The sequence below is a fragment of the Cucurbita pepo genome, chromosome 9 (assembly GCF_057944985.1).
Source record: "Cucurbita pepo subsp. pepo isolate OVF chromosome 9, ASM5794498v1, whole genome shotgun sequence".
NCBI classification, from domain to species: domain Eukaryota; kingdom Viridiplantae; phylum Streptophyta; class Magnoliopsida; order Cucurbitales; family Cucurbitaceae; genus Cucurbita; species Cucurbita pepo.
In genome coordinates, this window is record NC_141806.1 from 14039406 (window position 1) to 14058352 (window position 18947).

The following is an 18947-nucleotide window of genomic DNA, read 5'->3' on the forward strand; positions in this document are numbered from 1 at the left end:
TCTGCTAACAGTGGGCTTGAGCTATTATATGTTTAATTCTTCATCTCCCGAACTTAAAATTTAAAAAGTGAACCACTACTAGAAAAGGTAGCAAACTTTAATCTCCGAGTCATGTCATGTCGACCCACAACCATAATCTATTCAAATTCTTCAACGTTATTGTTGAATTTAGTTCGTAAAGTTTACATTATTTTACCTCTCGTGGTAATAAAGATGTAGTCCTTACTTATTAAAGTCCCGTGATCGAGACAACACGAATTTAAACGACATCACGATCCGTCTTTCCCATCACTTGGTTTTCTAGAAACAAAGTCAAGATTATAAAGGACAGGAACCATCACTGCAGAGCTCAAGAAGACAAGCAATGGCCCACAAGTCCAAAGCAACAAAGGCAGAGCTAAATAGAAGAGTCTATTCCCAACGGTGTTCAAAACACAGCCTTTGTCCAAAAGGTCCACCAAATGGTGCTCTGTTAGCACGGACAAGGGCTCCAATGGGGCGCTGATCAGAAGGCTGGCTTGGTTCATGAACTTGATGGACAAGGAATGGCAGAAGAAGGAGAAGATGAAGATCGTTAGGATTGTTACGAACTTTAGAACCAATGTGAACTCCCCGTGCGCGCCATAGACGGTGTCGGTTAGTGGCTTTTTGATGCTGTATGAGCTGCTGAGGACGGCGGCGAGCCCCACGCAGAGTAGGATTGAGGTGGTCGCCATGAGGCTTGAACCCATGATCATGTTTCTAAATGTTTGAATTGCGATGATGCTCTTCTTGTCTATGTCCTGGAGAATATCAATCCTTCTTAATATTCGTAATAATCTTAAAAGTATAGTAGAATTGGGTGGGTTGTGAATCGTATTTTTGGGTTAGTCGGGTGACCCGAGCATAAAAGTTCCAACCCATAAATCGAGATCAATTTTTAAATATATAGATAGATAAATCTACCATTCTCGATCCTAAAAGAATACAAAAATTATATGGGATATAATAATAAGAGTTCAACTAGACGACGACCGAAAAGATGATGGTGACATGACTTAGAGATGGTAAAAAAGGAAAATACCGCGAGCATGGCGGCGATCCACGGGCGGCGGACGGCGGCATTAACTCCGATGATGGTGGCGAGTGGCCGAGTCTTAACCTTGTACCATAACCAAGCATGATAAGTGAAGGTTAAGAGAAGACCAAGAGGAATCAATATAACATCCAAATAATAATTCTTCCACTCCATTGTTAGTTTATTTGGAGGTTTTGGTTGATTGGGCTTAGATATTTGAAGAGGATAATGCATCTTTAGCCTTTGATTAGTCTTTTAGTCTAGAAAAACTAAGCCAAGTACCATTAATATTTAGTTGACTTTCTCTTAAATTTACCATAAAACCACCTTAAATAGGTTTGTAACGAAGGAAGTTCGAGTAGAAGTAGCTCGATTAAGTCTAGGGCCAGTCAGGTCCAAAACCTAGGTCATGGAGCACTTGCCTTGCAAGCAAAACAAACCATTGACCGATCATGCTTGAAATCCAAAGTTAAGTGTGCTTTCCTCGTAGCAATTCTATGTTGGAAGACATCTTGAAAATTTTTCTAAGATGCATATGAGTAAACACAAAATATGCTAGAAGAGTTCGTGAGGATAGTTTTCACTCTTAGAAGCGATGAATGCAAGAGGAATGTTGGAACTATCATGTGTCAAATCTGAATTACAAATCCTGAACGGAATACTAGACATGGATTGTTACAATTTCTATGAAAGATGGAGAGAAAATCAATTTATGCTTCATTGACTTTTCCGAGACTAAAAAATCTTAGGATAACTTACCGTGATTTCATCCTTCTATCATTTCTAGTAAAAGTAATTTTAATCATAAAACCTAGGAAACCCGATTCTTTAGAACTCGAGAACATAGTTGTACAACCTACCGAACAAATCAGCCCCGAGCAACAGACTGTTAGTTCTGGTACGATGGCAGGCGTTAGAGACACCTGATTCTTCACACATGCTATGTTACCCATAAAAAATGTTAGTCATCATTCTGTCAACTAATAAAACCAATTTTAATCACACAACTGAACCTGAAGGGATCTGTTTCTTAACAATGCTATATGACAACCTCAAATGTGTTGCAGCCTTTACAAGAGATATATAATGCAGTTATGTTAAATCTACTCTCAATACAAAACATAGGTTTCAACCTGCAACCTCGATCGAGATGTTCAGCATGCACATCGGCCAACCGGGAGCGGAGGAGGTCCAGAGTAACCTGAAAGACCGTAGTACTAGTAATTAAAAGACTGTAGGGATAAACAACGGTTGTTTCGTTATCGATCAAGCATTCGAATCATGTCGAAATTTGCACATCAATTTTACTTTTTCTTTCTATACATCACCCTGTTATTCGACAAGTTATTCAATTCCAGGCATGGCCAATGGGACCACAGCAGCTCAAGATAATCAGATTTATTAAGCCCCATCACGAGATCATATATCAAAGTCACAGGCAATGATCTGACAAGTTATAAAAAGATAGCAACCACAATTTCTAAATATAAATACTCAGCCAACGTATTATCTAATAATGTCACGACGTTGCTTGAACAGGATTTGTTCTATAGATTGTACTACCGTGTCGCTGAATTCTAAAACAATAAATATTATATGGTAGTAGTTGTTGAGGATTGTTGGGAAGGAGTCCCACATTGGCTAATTAAGGAGATGATCATTGGTTTATAAGTAATGAATACGTCTCCATTAGAACGAGGTCTTTTAGGGGAACCAAAAGCTAATTTATGAGAGCTTATGCTCAAAGTGGACAATGTTATACCATTGTGGAGGTATGTGATTTCTAACATGGTATCAAAACCATGCCCTTAGCTTAGTCATGTCAGTAGAATCCTCAAGTGTTGAACAAAGTTGCTAGCCTCAAAGGTGTAGTCAAAAGTGACTCAAGTATCGAACAAATGGTGTACTTTGTTCAAAGGCTCTAGAGAAAATAGTCGAGTCTCGATTAAGGAAAGACTGGTCGAGGGCTATATAAACCTCAAGGGAGGCTCTATGGTGTACTTTGTTCGAGGAGAGGATTGTTATGGATTGTTGAGAGGGAGTCCCACATTGGCTAATTAAGGGGATGATTATGGGTTTATAAGTAATGAATACATCTCCCATGTTATGAGACCTTTTGGGGAAACCAAAAGCAAAGTCATGAGAGCTTATGCTCAACGTGGACGATATCATACCATTGTGGAGAGATCCGTAGTTTCTAACAATAGTAACTATCAAATATCTTAATATGGACATGGGATTAAGATGAGGATGGTAGACTATAAGCTCTTAAGATCAAATTAGTGGAAAACCTCATTGCCTTTGTTAAGCTGAACTCCACAGTGAGTGCAATGTATGAAGTGTTTGATCTCTTGCAGATCTCCTTGTTTACAAATAGGACACCATAACTTCCCAAGATCCTAACAAGACATCCAAAATAGATAAGAAAAAAAAAAAAAAAAAAGGAAATGTAAGATCTAGTTAACAAGAATGCTTAAAGGCATCCAAAATTTCAAGTTAATTACAGCCCTCAAGAATCAAGATAAAAACCAACCTTCTCACTGTTAAGTTGCATATGTTCGTAAACTGCACGGGCTAAGAACTCGTCTTCTTCGTCTTCCCATGTTACAATTGGGCCTTCAGATTCTGCAAGGAGCTGAGTAAACATCCTACTCAAAATAGTGATTTTAACAGCTTAAATACTATCAGAGAAGATCAATAACCATGGCTCTATTACAACAGAGCCTGCTAAAAGAACAGATGACAACAAATCATTTATTCTTTGGAAGACAAAGCCTGCTCACTGCTACTAAATTTGTTTCCCAGTTAAAAGGAGGATGTTTTTCAATTCAAAGACATCTCACTCGAGAATTAAGCATTCTTTATAAGATTGTGGAAACCTCTCTCTAGCAAATGCATTTTAAAACCTTGAGGGGAAACCTGGAAGGGAAAGCCCAAAGACGACAATATTTGCTAGCGGTGGGCTTGGGCTGTTACAAATGGTATCAGAGTCACCGGGTTATGTGCTAGCGAGGAGGCTGAGACCCAAAGGGGGTGGATTGGGGGTGTTCTACATCGATTGGAGAGGGGAACGAGTGTTAGCGAAGACACTGGGCCCCGAAGGGGTGGATTGTGAGATCCACCATCGATTGAAGAGTGGAATGAAATATTCTTTATAAGTGTGTGGAAACCTCCTCATAGCAGACGCGTTTTTAAACCTTGAGGGAAAACTCGGAAAGGAAATCCCAAATAAGAAAATATCTACTAGAAGTGGGCTCGGGCTATTACAGATACAGCCAGTGAAGCCAATGAACATGAACAAGTAAAATGGCGTTGGAAAAATCACCTTTTTGTTTCAGATCAACATTCAAATCCTCATAAAAAATCCTTTGCATTTCCAACAAGATTTCTTCACCTTCACCTCCATAAGCATCATGAAGCCCCTCATATTCCCAAAGAACATCATCAGACTCGGGAGCAGAGGTTAAATTCTTATAACATTCATTCTCAGCTTCGTCTTTAATCTTTTTCAGCTCATCAGAAAATATATCTTGAAAAGAAGATCTGATGAAATCCTACAACCAACCAAAATCCAGAAAAACACATGCAAATTACATAACAAAGAGCAACATATAACATCAATGTCCTTCTCCACAACATCCAACAACTAATTGTTGAAATCGTAAATATTACAAAAATATTTACAAAACCTAACCTGCTGCCGATCATCGAGAGAATGGAGATAACCGGGCGACCTCATCTTCCAGAGCAAGCGGTTTCTTCCTTCTCTGACCCTCTTGCAACAGTTCTCCCTCAGCTAATCACAGTAAAATTATCAATTTCGAACAAAATTAACGAATACATTATTCTTCTTCTTCTAATTGATCATATATCCCGCAAGAAACACAAAACAATTGGCATCAAGAAAAGAGAAAATTCACCTTCTCCTTCCATGACTGATGATTGTTGTAACGAGGATGAGTCTTAATCGAAGAACGATGCGTTTGAGTGACGGAATCTGGATCCTTCTCCTCCATTTTCACTGCTTCTTTTCCGCTACGATACAGAAATTTGCCCTCAACTAATGAACGGTCCTCTCTTCATGTAGAAGCGGTGACCTTCAACATTTTAATTCCGGCCGCGAATTATGCATCGACGGCGGACAACGAACCAAACGGAGCTGCTATCAAATTGGGCTTTTCAAAATCAATTTGGGCCCGTTATGGATGGGCCCACTAGGCTTTTGCATGTGTGGAAATTGCTCCCATGGGCCGGGTCGGGTCGAAATATCTTTTAAACCCAATTCAATCATTCGGATCATAATTCTTTTAACTTAAAGAAACCTTTATTACCTTAAATTTTTTCCTTCAAATTTTTATATTTAATAAAAAAAAAAAAAAGTAAAATATTAGTTTATAAAACATTTATTTATTTATTTTTAAATATATCATTAAAATTGGTCAATATTACCTAAAAAAATTAATTAAATTTTTAAGAAAATAATATATATTTTTTTTTTTGTCTATATATGAAAAATATAGAAGACAAATAAAAATTAATAAAAAAAATATTAAAAAAAAATTTAATATAGTTCAACCAATTATATATATATATATATATATATATATATATATATATATATATGTATATATGTATAAAATTAATCTAAAAATATATATATATATGTATATATATATATATATATATATATATATATATATATATATATATATATATATATATATATATAATTGGTTGAATTATATTTACATTAATTTTTTTTAATATTTTTTTAATTAATTTTTATTTGTCTTATATATATATATATATATATATATATATATATATATATTAAAAAAAATACCTTGTAAATAAAATTAAAAATTATCTTTTATTTGTTTAAATGAAGATTAAATTAAAAAGAAAATGTATTTGTGAGTTAAATTGGGTTAGGTCGAGACATTTGATATGCTCCTAAAATATTTATTTATTTATTTTTAAATATTTAATTAAAATTTATAATTCAATAATATATATTTCAAAAAATTTATTTGTTTGGGTTATCGAAAAAAACGTAATAATTATATATAAATTTGTAAGCAGTTCACATGATTCACGCCAAACGAAATCTCATCCGTTAAAATAGTTACAAACTTCATCATCACCATGGCCGCCGTCCACCACTATATATATTCCGTCCATTCAGCTCCATTTTCACAGACAGAGCTTCAAAATCCCGACAATGGAACTCCAAATTCTCTCCAAACAGATCATCAAACCTTCTTCTCCCACCCCTCCGGAGCTTCGCCGTTTCAGCCTCTCTCTGCTCGACCAGCTCGCCACCGCCGGCTACGTCCCCCTCATTCTCTTCTTCGCCAACCACGGCGGAGCGCCGCCTTTTGAGGAGAGATCTCGCCGTCTTAAGAAGTCTCTGGCGGAGACTTTGACCCGGTTTTACCCACTCGCCGGTCGGGCTAGAGAGAATAGCTACATCGAATGTAACGACGACGGCGCTGAGTATGTTGAAGCTCGAGCCAACTCTGTTCTCGCCGATTTTCTTAAGGAACCGACACCGGAGCTGCTTGCTTGTTTTCTTCCGATTAAGACTGAAGCCCCTGAGGCGGGGGACGGCGGACGTATGTTTTTAGTTCAGGTATTTCCAAGCTCACTACTAACACATATTGTTTGCTTTAGCAAGTTAAGCTCACGGTTTTAAAATGTTTTACATGGGTCAATCTCTGTTTGGCCCGAGTAAACCTTTGCACGCCTCTGTTACCTTTTGGGAGGCCTACCCCCCATAAAAACCGTCTACGTGAGACTATGATGTAAGGTTAGAATTCTAGTTCTTCCAGAGTCGTATCTCACAAATGGCTTTGGCCTCCCTGGAAGGGGCCTTCTTCGCCCTCCACCTAAGCTGCACAAGAAAGGCCCAAAACCAATCCCGGGGTGAAGCTTCATGTTTTGTTTCCCTCTTCAACTGATGTGGGATCTCACAATCTACTCCTTCGAGGGCCAACATCCTCGCTGGCACTCATTCCCGTCTCCAATCGATGTGGGACCTCTCAATCCACCCTCAGTCAGGGTCAAGCGTCCTCGCTGGCACACCATTTGGTGTCCACCTCCCTTCGGGGCTCAGCCTCCTTGCTGACACACAATTTGGTGTCTCGCTCTTATACTATTTGTAACAGCACAAGCCCACAGCTAGCAACTACTATCCGTTTTGGCCTGTTAGATATCGTTATTATCAACCTGGCGGTTTTAAAACCATCTGCTAGGGAGAAATTTTCACACACCTTAATTCTCACACTTCTGGCAGTTTTAAAACCATTCGGTGTATCACTCATATATCATTTGTAACAGCATAAGTCCACTGCAAGTAGATAGTGTCTTTGGCCTATTACGTATTATTATTATCAGCCTCACGATTTTAAAGCGTATCTGTAGGTGACATTATTCGAATGCGGCGGAATGGCAATAGGTGTAAGCTTCTCACACAAGCTAGTCGACGCATACTCCATCAGCGTCATCTTAAAAACCTGGTACCTAGCGGCGCTCGGCTCCGACACGGCGGAGGCCGAGTTTCTACAAGCATCTCTGGTTCCACCGCCGGAAGGAATCCCAATCAGTGTCCCTCCGACCGACTTAGGAGCCAAGGACAAATTAGCAAGCCGAAGACTAGTCTTCAACGGCTCCAAAATCGCCGCTCTAAAAGCCGCCGCCGCGAGTAAGCTCATACCGAACCCAACTCGGGTGGAAGCCATAACGGCGCTCATTTGGAAATGCGCAATGAAAGCCGCCACCAAAACGACGTCGTCAAATCCTCCAACTCTATCCGTCATGTCCCAAACGGTAAATTTACGCAAAAGACTAACCCCACCGCCGCCGGAATATTCCATCGGAAACCTCCTCGGGAACTTCGTGTCGGAGAGAATCCCGCCGGCGGAGAAAACCCTGCCGGAGCTGGTGGAGCTTCTGAGAGATGGAATTACAGAGTTTAATAAAAATGGGATTAATACATACGAAGGGAAAGATGCGTTTTTGAAGATAATTGAAAAGCTTCAAGAATTGGGAGCTCTGTTTATGAGAGATGACGTGGCGTTTTATATTAGTAGTAGTTGGACCCGGTTCGGGTTATACGAGATGGATTTCGGGTGGGGAAAACCGGTTTGGGTCAGTATTGGGAGCATCATGTTCTTGAATTTTGTGGTGCTTACGGATGCTAGAGATGGGGAAGGAATCGAAGCTTGGGTTACTTTGAAAGAAGATGAAATGGGTTCTTTTGAGCTTGATGAGGAGTTGCTTGATTTTGCTTCGGTCAACCCGAGCGTCGTTATGTTGACCTAGACTGGTTCGGTTCAATATAATTGTCACTTATGAAGCAAGCTCGAGCGTCGTTGTGTTGATCTAGACTGGTTCGGTTCAATATAATTGTTACTTGTGAAGCAAACCCGAACATCGTTGTGTTGACCTAGTTTGGTTCGGTTCAATATAATTGTCTCTTGTGAAGTTGTATGATGATCAAAATTATGCATCAATAATATGTATTTCAATTTTTCGTGAAATATTCTATAAATTTTATGAGATCTTTTTTTCTCGGTAATATATATATATATGTTTTATGATCACTGGTCGGTGCCCTCAGAATAACAGTAACATCCCATACCCAGAATTTGGAGTTTGAATTCGACAGCTGATGGTCCCGACATTCATGTATGTGGTAAAGTAGCTTATTGAAGATTGAATTTTCTCTGTGGTGAGGGTTCGACCCATTTTGATGGCTTTATGATCTCTTCATGTCGGACCAAACTTGGAGCTATTTTTTGGCTGATAATTCCATACCCTAATTCTTATAAGTCTTTCTTAGTCTGCTTATTCTTAAGATTGCTCTCATTCGGATGTGGTTTCGGTTCATTCATGTACCTTTCGTTTACTCGGATGTCACAATAACTTATAACTCTATGTATCAATTTTTACGATAAACGTTTACGAGATTAATGAAGCTTTATAAAAACCACACTAAAACTTTCATAATAACCTCACGGTTAGTAGATATTGTCTATTTCAGCCCTCATGGTTTTAAAACGCGTATAGTAGGGAGAGGTTTCCACACCCTTATAAAGAATATTTTGTTTCACTCTCGAACTAATGTGAGATCTCACACAGTCTCTCCGACTACATCACAATACCCTTCCCCTCCCATGATAGCACCACCTAGTTTTGCTGCATCGATTAGTAGTAGCACACACATCTTTATTCACCGAATAAAGTGACCTAAGTTCGTACTAACAAATTCTATTGATCTAGAACGTCTTAACCAGTTAAATTATAGTTTCTTTTTTCGTTCAACAATTGTGTAGACAAGTGATTAACCCTCGTCTTACCACATTTTTCAATGAGCTATGTTCAAATTGGTTCCGTACAGTGGTTTATTTAATCTTAATTATTTTAATACAAGAAAATTGACAAAAAAAGACGTAGCTTTATTGAAACGTGGACGATAAACGTAGTACAACTAGCAATACGACGATAAACGATGGCATTTTTTGTTTAATCCTTCCATTATATTCAATCATTCCTTGGGAGTGAACTTGACATGTAGCCCATCTTCAAAGCTCAATATATGAGCTCTTGCAACCTTTCCTCCCTTAAGCTTGGTCCATCTATCAAAATTAATATTAAAAATTAGATTAGTGTGATTAATTAATCTCTCTTATGCACTAATCAAAGCTTAATTTATAAACTATGTACCTATACTTAGTGAAGAGGATATGGAGGAATGTGCACAAGTAGGCTTTAGAGTACTCAGCACCAGCACAATGCCTTAAACCTCCCCCAAATGGCATGAAGTTCTTTTGAATCGTAATCGAGTCCAACTCCTACAATGTAACCCGAACTCGAGATTATTAACTGTTAGATGTATGAAAGAAACCATCTTTTGAGTTGTCGTCGTTGTCGGTATACCTTCCAACGCCATGGGTTGAAGGTATGGGGATCCTTGTAAATAGCTGGGTCCCTGTGACGAGAAGCCGTAACGAGCATTACTGTCCATCCTTCCGGGATTGTGTATCCTGCATTCATCCAACGTGAATCAGTGAAACTATTAATATTGATATAATATGAAGAGATGTCCACTGGAGCAGGATGGGGACAGGAAAGTCTTTTCTATCCCTGTCCCTATCGCTTATTTCAATCCCCATTTCGTAAAATTTTTCATTTCTTTTCGTGGGGTTCGGGTAATAACATGAACAAGAACAATAACGAGAAGATTTACCGTTTATTTGAAGTTCTTTGGTTGTTTTCCTCAACAAGGCCGGTGTTACACTCCCTAACCTAAGTGTTTCGAAGATGACCTAAACACCAAAAGAAATAAACAATTATAAGAATAAATGAACACAAAACTTCACCGCTAGCAGATATTGTCCTTTTCGGGCTTCCCCTCAAGGCTTTAAAACGTGTCTACTAGGGAAGGTTTCCACACCCTTACAAGGGATATTTCGTTCTCCTCTCCAACCAATGTGGGATATCAGAATATAAGAGAATCGAATCGTACATGAAGAGTGAAAGTCATGGATTTGTATTCTTCCCAAGTGATTGGCCCATCTGGGTCAGCTCTAGCGTTTCTAATGGCTTCATGCTCGGCCTTTATCACAACAAACAAACATATCGTTAGAAAAACGCTTTAATCCGACGTTTACAACGTGATTATTCCATTTAAACGAAAACCCACGTTGTGTCAGTCTTATCAAATAATTTTAGCGTCGTTTCGATTCTTACTTCTAACTCTTTGACAACGTCGGGATGATCGGCGAGGTAGTTGAGAACCAAAGTAAGAGTGGTGGAGATTGACTCAAAGCTAGCAAAGCTTATAGAAAACAATAATTGGATGATGAAATCATCTGAAATGAACTGTTGTGATCCCTTATCTTTAATGGCTTGCCCCAAGAAATCCTCATCACTTCCTCCTCCTGAAGCCAATCTGCCCTCTAGAATTTCTCTTAGCTTCTTTTGGATTTCCTTCATGTCCTAAAAGTTATCAAAACGTTAACTCGTTAGCTTAAGGTTTACTACGAAGAACGATGAACGACGAACGAAGAACGAAGAACGGATATTTGATTAGGTAATGATCACCTTCATGCATTTGTTGTAGGTGGTGCCAGGAACATTAATAGGCAAGGTGAGAAAGCCTCCAAGGAGTCCTGTGAACTTCTTTGTGAGACTCCCAGTTAGTAATTTACTTGAATCTTCACTCACCATCTTAACCATTGAAGTTCGGAAAACCATCTACAAAATAAGTCGAAGAACGGTTATTGTCCATTTTGAGCATAAGCTCTCGTGGCTTTGATTTGGGCTTCCCCCAAAAGGTCTCGTACCAATGGAGATAGTATTCTTTGATTATAAACTCATGATCATTCCCTAAATTAGTCGAAGAATAGTGACTGAAGCTAGGTAGGTACGACGTACCACGGCGGCGGAGTCCTTGACTTCGACGGAGGGTTGGGTGGCCCAATAACGAAGGGTTTCCTTAGCGGATTCTTCGATCCGAGGTAGGAAACGCTCGCGGAGCGACTCGGCACCGAAGTGGTTGAGAGTGATGCTTCTAATGTACTTGTGGATGAAGCCAAGAGCTTTGAGCCATTCAGTGTCAAGTCCGAAGAATTTGGAGAGTGTGTCCAAATACCACATTTCTACAGCTCTTCCTTCTTGAAGCATTATGTAATTGTTGAACTCTGCGTCAGTTGAAACCACCACCGGCCTTCCCGCCAAACATGTCTTGAAGATTGGTCCATATCTTCAAAAAAAAAAAAAAAACCACAAATTTTTCCATTTCAATTTTCAAATTTATCGAACGTTCGTCTAACCCGAGTCTAGATCTTTATAGGAACCCGCCTCAAATCAGGTGGAGAATGGAGGAGGGAACGAAAAGTATACTCTCCGTCTCCATCTCCATCTCCAATCCCGACTATATAAAACTTTTATGTATATATAAAATATACATAGCTCTTGCCTCGAGTTTTTCTATTTGGGTTTTCCTTCAAGGTTTTAAAATGCATATACTAAGAGGAGGTTTCCACATTCGAGATATTGTTCTTTTTGGGCTTTCCCGACACTCGGGGTATTATTCTTTTTGGGCTTTCCCTCCCGGACTTCCCCTCAAGATTTTAAAACGTGTCTGCTAGAGAGAATTTTCCACACATTTCTATGCTTCCCCACTAAGAAGATCTTAAAATGTGTCTACGAGGGAGGTTTTCACACTTTTACGGGCTTCCACTAAAAATTTTAAAACGCTTCTGCTAGATATAGGTTTTCATACCTTTCTAGGGCATGTTTTTTTCCTCAGAAAAATTCTTATAAATTCATTCCAATCCCAAAAAAATAAATGAAGAATTTCATATATATATATATATATATATATATATATTAGATAAGAACGAGAAAGAGTTTCTTATCCCGACCCATAAACATCTGTATTTATTACATTTATTATTATCGTAACACGAAAACAAAAAATACCTTTTAACTTTCTTCTTGATGAAAGGGTGAACATCAAGAGAGTCACTGGGTCGAGCCAACTGAAGCGTCTCTCCGACGAGGGGCAACCCCATGGTGCCCGGCGGCAGAACGCCGTTGAACTTAGAATCCTTCCATTTGTTGATCCAATGGATGTAATAAGCAACTGCCAACGTCGCCAACCCGACCACGATCGCCCACATTATATCTTCTTTCTAATTTTCCGACGACCCTGATCGACCGCGCCGAACCCAAAGGAGATCAGATGTTCTGCAGCTGAGTAAGGAAGGAGAAAGGGTGACAGTTTATATAGATGGTGTTGAAGATATTAAAATATTATTTCATTTATTTATAAAATTTCAAAATATTTATTACTAATAAACGCGAAAAACCTCTTTTTATCGGATATGTTTTAGAACTTGAGACCGACGGTTATAAATGACGGGTTAAAGCGGACAATATCTATTGACGGGCAGGTTTAGGTTATTATAGAACTCGTGAGCTCACTAAATTGAATTAATTGAATTTTTCGAGTAATTAATTAATTAATTTTTCATAAAAATAAATGGTGTGGCTTAATAAAACGTGATTCACGATGGTAGATGTTGGGCATGCAGCCAACGTTGTATATTATTTTAATGAGAAATATGGTAATATTTTATTACCAAATGAATGCGTTGGTGACTAAAATTATTCTTCTTTGGTATTATTTTTAATATTCTTTTTGTTTATTATTATTATTATTGAGTTATTATCGGGGTACACGAGTTGGGTTCCGGAATCTTTTGAACTAGCTCAAAAGCTCGGGTTGGTTGGGTTTGTGACACGATAACCTGAATAGAATTCAAAATCCATGTCGAGTTGTTTTTTTAGGTTAATAACTAAAATTTTATAAATTTCAAATATCAAATATTTACAAGTTACCGTGCATTACCAATGTCCGTTGTAAACGAAAAATATTCTTAATTTTTATAATAATTTTAAGAATAGGGTGGGGTTGAATTGGGTTGTAAGTCTATTTTTTGGATGGTTAAGTTGACCCGACCACAAAAATGTCAACTCGTGAATCGACCTAAAATTTTCAATTTTTTAACCTTTATAGTTTGGATTGGGTAGTTCGGGTTGGCCAGATTCTCGATTCAGGTGAACATTTCTAGCCAAACGACTTATAAAATAAAGAAACTTTAATACATATCAATTTAAATAATGTTGTACGAGAAATCATGATGAAATTCGGGTTGTAGCTTAAGTAAACACGCAAAGGACATAAAGGGAATTTCGGAAAAAGATTTGGAAAATCACAAGGAGCATGAGGTTGAAGATGATAGGCTCATGAGTCGCACGCGCATGTGGCTGCGAGTGAGGTGCGACTGGCTAAGTGTTTAGGCATGTGGGATGAGGTCTATGGGCGCATGAGGGGCGCACGTGACCTAGGACCAAACTCTGATTCGTCCCGTTCGACTTCTTTTGACTTGTTCTGTTAAGATTAGTTGGAGAAATTGTGATAAACTACCCGATTGAGAGTAAATTATGAGAAGGAAGGAGTTAGTGATCCAAGTAAGTAGCGTATTAGAGCTCTTAAACGAGCTTTTAACTTGTTTTATATACGTAAAGCACGTTAATTATGTGATCAGAAGCTTTATATAATAAATGAGTGTGAATGACATGTTTTAATTTATGTATCTATGAAGCATGCATAAGATTATTAAGATGCTACAAATTCATAATGGAAATATAAGTCGTATGACTCTAAAGGTCGAAAATGTTTGATTTCTGACGAACACGTTGTATGCTAAGTTAGTAACAATAAGTATTCATAACCGTCAAATTGTATGTTATGACAGGCCGCTAGAAAGTTTAGTAAACGACCGTATTTTACTAAGAACGAGTCTTATATGCGTGTTCGAAAATTGTGATAAGCATAAATATAACTAACAGTTTAAACCTGTTAGCTAAAATACCTTCTAACGAACAAAACGTCGTAATAAATGAAATTATGAACGGTTGAACTGGCGCATTACAATAATTTATTTATAAAAAAAAAAATATGGTAACATTTCTATATAAAATCAAACACCATTCTAATTCAGATAAATTAATAAAAATATCTTTAAACTTTCAAATTTCTCTCAAAAATATTTTTAAATTTTTAAAAAATTTAATAATATCTTAAACTTAAAAAAAAAAATTAATACCCTTATCTTTATTTTATACGATGAAAATGATTAATATTTTATTTAAAAAATAACTTTAAATTTTTTAATTTTAAAAAATTTAGTATTAAAACTTTTTTTAAAAAAAAACTTCTTTTTAATTTTTTTTTAATTTCAAAAATACATTTATCGTTATCACATTTTAAAAATACTTATAAATAGTTTGAAAATAAATTATAACGGCCGATAGAATTAGTAAAAAAAAACTATTTATAAAATAAGAATGTTAATTCTACATATATATTTAACATCAGTATTAGTATTGTTTTTAAAAGACGGATTAGTATTAATAAAAAAAAGTTTAAAATTTAAGTATATTAATAAAATAAAAATTAAAGTTTTAAAAGTATTTTAAAAACAATATTAAAAATTGGATATTTTATTAAATAAAATATTAAGGCAATTGTTAGGAGTATTATTGAAATTTCACAAATGAAATTTTAAGAATATTTTTATTAATTTATTAATTCATTTGTCGTTTTGCAGGTTATAACGTGATTCACGTGTTTCAAGACTACAAGACAAATGTTAAATACCCTGAAGAGATGGATCTAACGGTCGTGATTTTTCTAATTTGGAAATAATAATGGCTTTTAAATTTTAAATCTCATTTGGTAATTACAAAATTTTAAAATATATATTTTCGTTATTAAATTTTTATACTTACACAAAAATTAACAAAATTCTTGTCGTCACGTGCTTTTATAACCTATATTAAAAAAAAACGTCTTTCTTTACGAGTGTATACGAATAGGGTTGAAGAAATATTTTGAACTAACTCGAAATTCAAGTTAGTTGGATTGATGACTCGAACAGACAGAATAGAGTTCAAAATTCAAGTTGATATGTTGGATTGAATTGTCGAGTTATTTTTTAAAATTATTTATAAAAAAAAACAGTATAATTTAATTATTAAGTAGGAACAAAATATTTTAATTATTAATAAAACTTAAATCTCACACATATTTTTAGTTTATATTATAATAACATTATCCATACCATCCACGTGATTCACGACAATTAAAATACAAACAAAATAATAATTTTAAGAATAAAACTATTTTCGTACAGACAAAACCAACCAGAAAATTAAAAAAAATTAATTAATTAATTGTGAATATTTAAACAAAACGACAATAATATAAATTGAAAATAAAATAAAAATAAAACTTGTCCCCATGTCGGGATTCACGTGGAAGGCCTTCCGTTAGACCATATAGTAAAATTAAAACATTTACAAATTATTATTTTCATGTTGTAATTAATCATATTTAATTATTATTAATATTTAATGTATGGTTTACTTAATAAATTAAATTATGTTTTTTATATTAAATAAATAATAATAAGAGATGACTTAGAAATGGTATTAATAAATGTTTTTAATTGAATTTACTAAAATGCACTTACTTAATATTAAAAAATACCTAATAATATTTTATAATATTAATATTTTGGCTAATTTTCATTTTTAATTGTGTAATTCAATCTATAAAATATAATTTTAACGGTATGGGAAACTCAATTCCGACGATTTTTCTGTGGAGAATTGCTGTTCTAATCTCGAAAAAATAATTGAAGAATTTTACGGGATGAGAATTGAAATAGGGGCAGGGAGAGGGACTGACTTCTCGCCCCCGTCCCGTGGACATCTCTAAACGTAGTTTATACGAACCGAGGTATCAATCATATACTATAAACTTTAATGAAGATATGAAAAATCGTTCAAATTATCACAAGATGTTGCAATTTATGTCACGTTAGAAAAGAATCCAGTTTCATTTATTTTTTCACAGTGTTTTTTTTTTTTTAATTAATTATTGTCTTAAAATACGAAATTACAAGACTATATGAAGTGATGTATGTTATTTTTGTAAACCAGACTTAAGAAATGCAGTCCGGGCGGCGGCGTTTTTTTTTTTTTTTTCAATTGTACGTAGTTTAAGTTACATTTTTAGAATCATTCAAACTTTGACATGAGTAATTCGAATCTCAAACAAACAGAAAATCATAAATTTATTGAATCTCTTAAACGAGGATTAATCACGATGATTGTGCATAAGCTTTAACACTTAGTTCAAAACTCGGGTTAGTAAGACTAAACCCACCGTCAATCACCATATTTAGTCCGCTAACATATTTCGACTCGTCACTAGCTAAGTATAGAGCTGCTTTAGCTATATCTTCAACATCCATCATTGCTCCTTTCAAGTTTCCCGACATGTAAATTAGGGTTTCCATTGCCTTCTTCTGCTCGACGTCCATCGACGGTAGCAACATTGGCGTCACCGCCGCGAACGGCGATATTGCATTCACTCTAATCCCATAAGGCCCGAGTTCCACCGCGAGTGTCTTCATCAATCCCACAATTGCGTGCTTTGACGTCGAATATGCTGGTGTATTTCCACTACAGATCACCGACGCCATGCTCGACGTGAACAGGATACACCCTGACTTTGCAGGAACCATGACCCTAGTGTCGATAAAAATAAATGATTAAATTTATCATAACTCATTAACTTATGTGATAAGTTTAGTACCTAGCAGCGTGTTTGGCTCCCATGAACGTACCGAACACATTGACATCAAAGACTTTTTTGAAGTCATTCATGTCGGTGTTCAACGTCGTGGCAGTAACATTGCCGCGGATGCCAGCATTGTTGAACATGATGTCGAGCTTTCCGTACTTATCAACAGCAAAGTCGACAGCGTTCGAGATGTCGGATTCATTAGTGACATCACAATGGAAATAGGAAACGTCGTGGTCAGTGGCATCATCGAGCTCCTTGCAGAGGGCAGCGGCGAGGTCGTCTTGGACGTCAGCGATCACCACTTTGGCTCCATTCTTCACGAAAAGCCTCACGGTCGACGCGCCGATCCCGCTCGCTCCGCCGGTGATCAGAGCGACTTTTCCGGCCAATCTGCAACAGAAAACAGAGATGATTCCATTAGAGATCGAGTTGATATTAGCTTAATTTTAATGGGAATTTTGTGTACCTTTTGGAGATGGTTGCAGAAACGCCATTGGAGGTCATTTTGGTGGATCGAAGTGGAAGAGGAAGACGAAGGCCTGTTTCTGCAGGCTTATATTTGCCTCTTTTTATAGATGACATCAGTTCCAAATTTCGTTTAATTATGGATAATTTTATTATTATTTAATTAATTATATACATATTATTTAAAACACTTCTGTTAGAGAAAGGTTTCTACACCCTTACAAAGGAATGTTTCGTTTCTCTCTCCAACTTATGTGGGATCTCACACTCCACCGCCCCTTGGGGGCCCAACGTCCTCATTGGCACACCGCCCGGTATCTGGCTCTGATACCATTTGTAACAGCTCAAGCTCACCGTTAGTAGATATTGTTCTCTTTAGCCTGTTAAGTATCGTCGTCAATCTCACGGTTTTAAAACGCGTATCTGTTTCGTTTCTCTCTCCAACTGATGTGGGATCTCACAATCCACCGCCCCTTGGGGGCCCAACGTTCTCATTGGCACACCGCCCGGTATCTGGCTCTGATACCATTTGTAACAGCTCAAGCTCACCGTTAGTAGATATTGTTCTCTTTAGCCTGTTAAGTATCGTCGTCAATCTCACGGTTTTAACACGCGTATCTGTTTCGTTTCTCTCTCCAACTGATGTGGGATCTCACAATCCACCGCCCCTTGGGGGCCCAACGTCCTCATTGGCACACCGCCCGGTATCTAGCTCTAATACCATCGGTAACAGTTCAAACTCACTGTTAGTATATATTATTATCTTTAGCCCGTTACATATTGTCGTCAGTCTCACGATTTTAAAACGCGTCTGTTAAAAAGAGGTTTCCACACCCTTATAAAGAATGTTTCGTTTCTCCCTCCAACTGATGTGGGATCTCACAATCCACCGCCCCTTGGGGGCCCAACATCCTCATTGACACATCGCCCGGTATCTGGCTCTAATACCATTTGTAACAGCTCAAGCTCACCATTAATAGATATTGTTCTCTTTAGCCCATTACGTATCATTGTCAGTCTTACATTTTTAAAACACGTATGTCAAGGAAATGTTTCCACACCCTTATATCAAATGTTTAATTTCTTTTTCCAACCAATATGGGATCTCACAATCCACGCTCTTGAGAGTCCAACGTCCTCGCTGGCACACCACCTAGTGTCGGGCTCTGATACCATTTAAAAGACCCCAAGCCC

General features: G+C 37.0%; 5 protein-coding genes across 8 annotated transcripts; 1 reads left to right on the top strand and 4 right to left on the bottom strand.

The window, feature by feature from the left end:
- Positions 1-2011, bottom strand: LOC111802616 (uncharacterized). Of its 2 annotated transcripts, XM_087126633.1 has the most exons (3): positions 1918-2011; positions 1064-1141; positions 1-782 (listed from the first exon to the last, which is right to left on the bottom strand). In XM_087126633.1, exons 1-3 carry the CDS (start codon positions 2008-2010, stop codon positions 270-272), a joined length of 684 nt encoding a protein of 227 aa, XP_086982759.1. In that variant the 5' UTR covers position 2011; the 3' UTR covers positions 1-269. The 2 variants fall into 2 exon arrangements, with proteins under 2 accessions (XP_086982759.1, XP_023542815.2); XM_023687047.2 differs by lacking the exon at positions 1918-2011 and having other exon boundaries at positions 1064-1457.
- LOC111801509 (RPA-interacting protein A) lies at positions 2003-5194 on the bottom strand. 3 transcript variants are annotated; one of them, XM_087126632.1, is made up of 6 exons: positions 4978-5194; positions 4752-4853; positions 4383-4611; positions 3591-3682; positions 3357-3456; positions 2003-2258 (listed from the first exon to the last, which is right to left on the bottom strand). In XM_087126632.1, exons 1-6 carry the CDS (start codon positions 5071-5073, stop codon positions 2212-2214), a joined length of 666 nt encoding a protein of 221 aa, XP_086982758.1. In that variant the 5' UTR covers positions 5074-5194; the 3' UTR covers positions 2003-2211. The 3 variants fall into 3 exon arrangements, with proteins under 3 accessions (XP_086982758.1, XP_023541291.2, XP_023541292.1); XM_023685523.2 differs by having other exon boundaries at positions 3349-3456; positions 4978-5193; XM_023685524.2 differs by lacking the exon at positions 3357-3456.
- Positions 5195-6264: 1070 nt separating this feature from the next.
- Positions 6265-8598, top strand: LOC111802651 (BAHD acyltransferase At5g47980). Its single transcript, XM_023687084.2, has 2 exons — positions 6265-6689; positions 7481-8598. The coding sequence occupies exons 1-2, from the start codon at positions 6279-6281 to the stop codon at positions 8378-8380; spliced, it is 1311 nt and encodes a 436-aa protein (XP_023542852.2). The 5' UTR covers positions 6265-6278; the 3' UTR covers positions 8381-8598.
- Positions 8599-9495: 897 nt separating this feature from the next.
- Positions 9496-12828, bottom strand: LOC111802347 (cucurbitadienol 11-hydroxylase-like). Its single transcript, XM_023686678.2, has 9 exons — positions 12548-12828; positions 11498-11825; positions 11165-11317; positions 10811-11059; positions 10587-10676; positions 10308-10386; positions 9998-10104; positions 9785-9912; positions 9496-9696 (listed from the first exon to the last, which is right to left on the bottom strand). Exons 1-9 carry the CDS (start codon positions 12745-12747, stop codon positions 9606-9608), a joined length of 1425 nt encoding a protein of 474 aa, XP_023542446.2. The 5' UTR covers positions 12748-12828; the 3' UTR covers positions 9496-9605.
- A 3926-nt stretch (positions 12829-16754) lies between these two features.
- LOC111802346 (short chain aldehyde dehydrogenase 1) lies at positions 16755-17815 on the bottom strand. Its single transcript, XM_023686677.2, has 3 exons — positions 17755-17815; positions 17298-17678; positions 16755-17230 (listed from the first exon to the last, which is right to left on the bottom strand). The coding sequence occupies exons 1-3, from the start codon at positions 17790-17792 to the stop codon at positions 16801-16803; spliced, it is 849 nt and encodes a 282-aa protein (XP_023542445.2). The 5' UTR covers positions 17793-17815; the 3' UTR covers positions 16755-16800.
- Between the last annotated feature and the right edge of the window lie 1132 nt (positions 17816-18947).

Coding starts and splice junctions, on each gene's coding strand:
- LOC111802616 (XM_023687047.2), bottom strand. CDS start 1,291: ATGCATTATCCTCTTCAAATATCTAAGCCCAATCAACCAAAACCTCCA. Junction 783..1,063: donor GGATCGCCGCCATGCTCGCG/GTATTTTCCTTT, acceptor GATATTCTCCAG/GACATAGACAAGAAGAGCAT.
- LOC111801509 (XM_023685523.2), bottom strand. CDS start 5,073: ATGGAGGAGAAGGATCCAGATTCCGTCACTCAAACGCATCGTTCTTCG. Junction 4,854..4,977: donor ATCAGTCATGGAAGGAGAAG/GTGAATTTTCTC, acceptor TACTGTGATTAG/CTGAGGGAGAACTGTTGCAA. Junction 2,259..3,348: donor AGCTTAACAAAGGCAATGAG/GTTTTCCACTAA, acceptor ACGGTCTTTCAG/GTTACTCTGGACCTCCTCCG.
- LOC111802346 (XM_023686677.2), bottom strand. CDS start 17,792: ATGACCTCCAATGGCGTTTCTGCAACCATCTCCAAAAG. Junction 17,679..17,754: donor TCTGCAACCATCTCCAAAAG/GTACACAAAATT, acceptor TTTCTGTTGCAG/ATTGGCCGGAAAAGTCGCTC. Junction 17,231..17,297: donor GGAGCCAAACACGCTGCTAG/GTACTAAACTTA, acceptor TATCGACACTAG/GGTCATGGTTCCTGCAAAGT.
- LOC111802651 (XM_023687084.2), top strand. CDS start 6,279: ATGGAACTCCAAATTCTCTCCAAACAGATCATCAAACCTTCTTCTCCC. Junction 6,690..7,480: donor GACGTATGTTTTTAGTTCAG/GTATTTCCAAGC, acceptor GCGTATCTGTAG/GTGACATTATTCGAATGCGG.
- LOC111802347 (XM_023686678.2), bottom strand. CDS start 12,747: ATGTGGGCGATCGTGGTCGGGTTGGCGACGTTGGCAGTTGCTTATTAC. Junction 9,913..9,997: donor TCAACCCATGGCGTTGGAAG/GTATACCGACAA, acceptor GTTACATTGTAG/GAGTTGGACTCGATTACGAT. Junction 9,697..9,784: donor ATCCTCTTCACTAAGTATAG/GTACATAGTTTA, acceptor TAATTTTGATAG/ATGGACCAAGCTTAAGGGAG.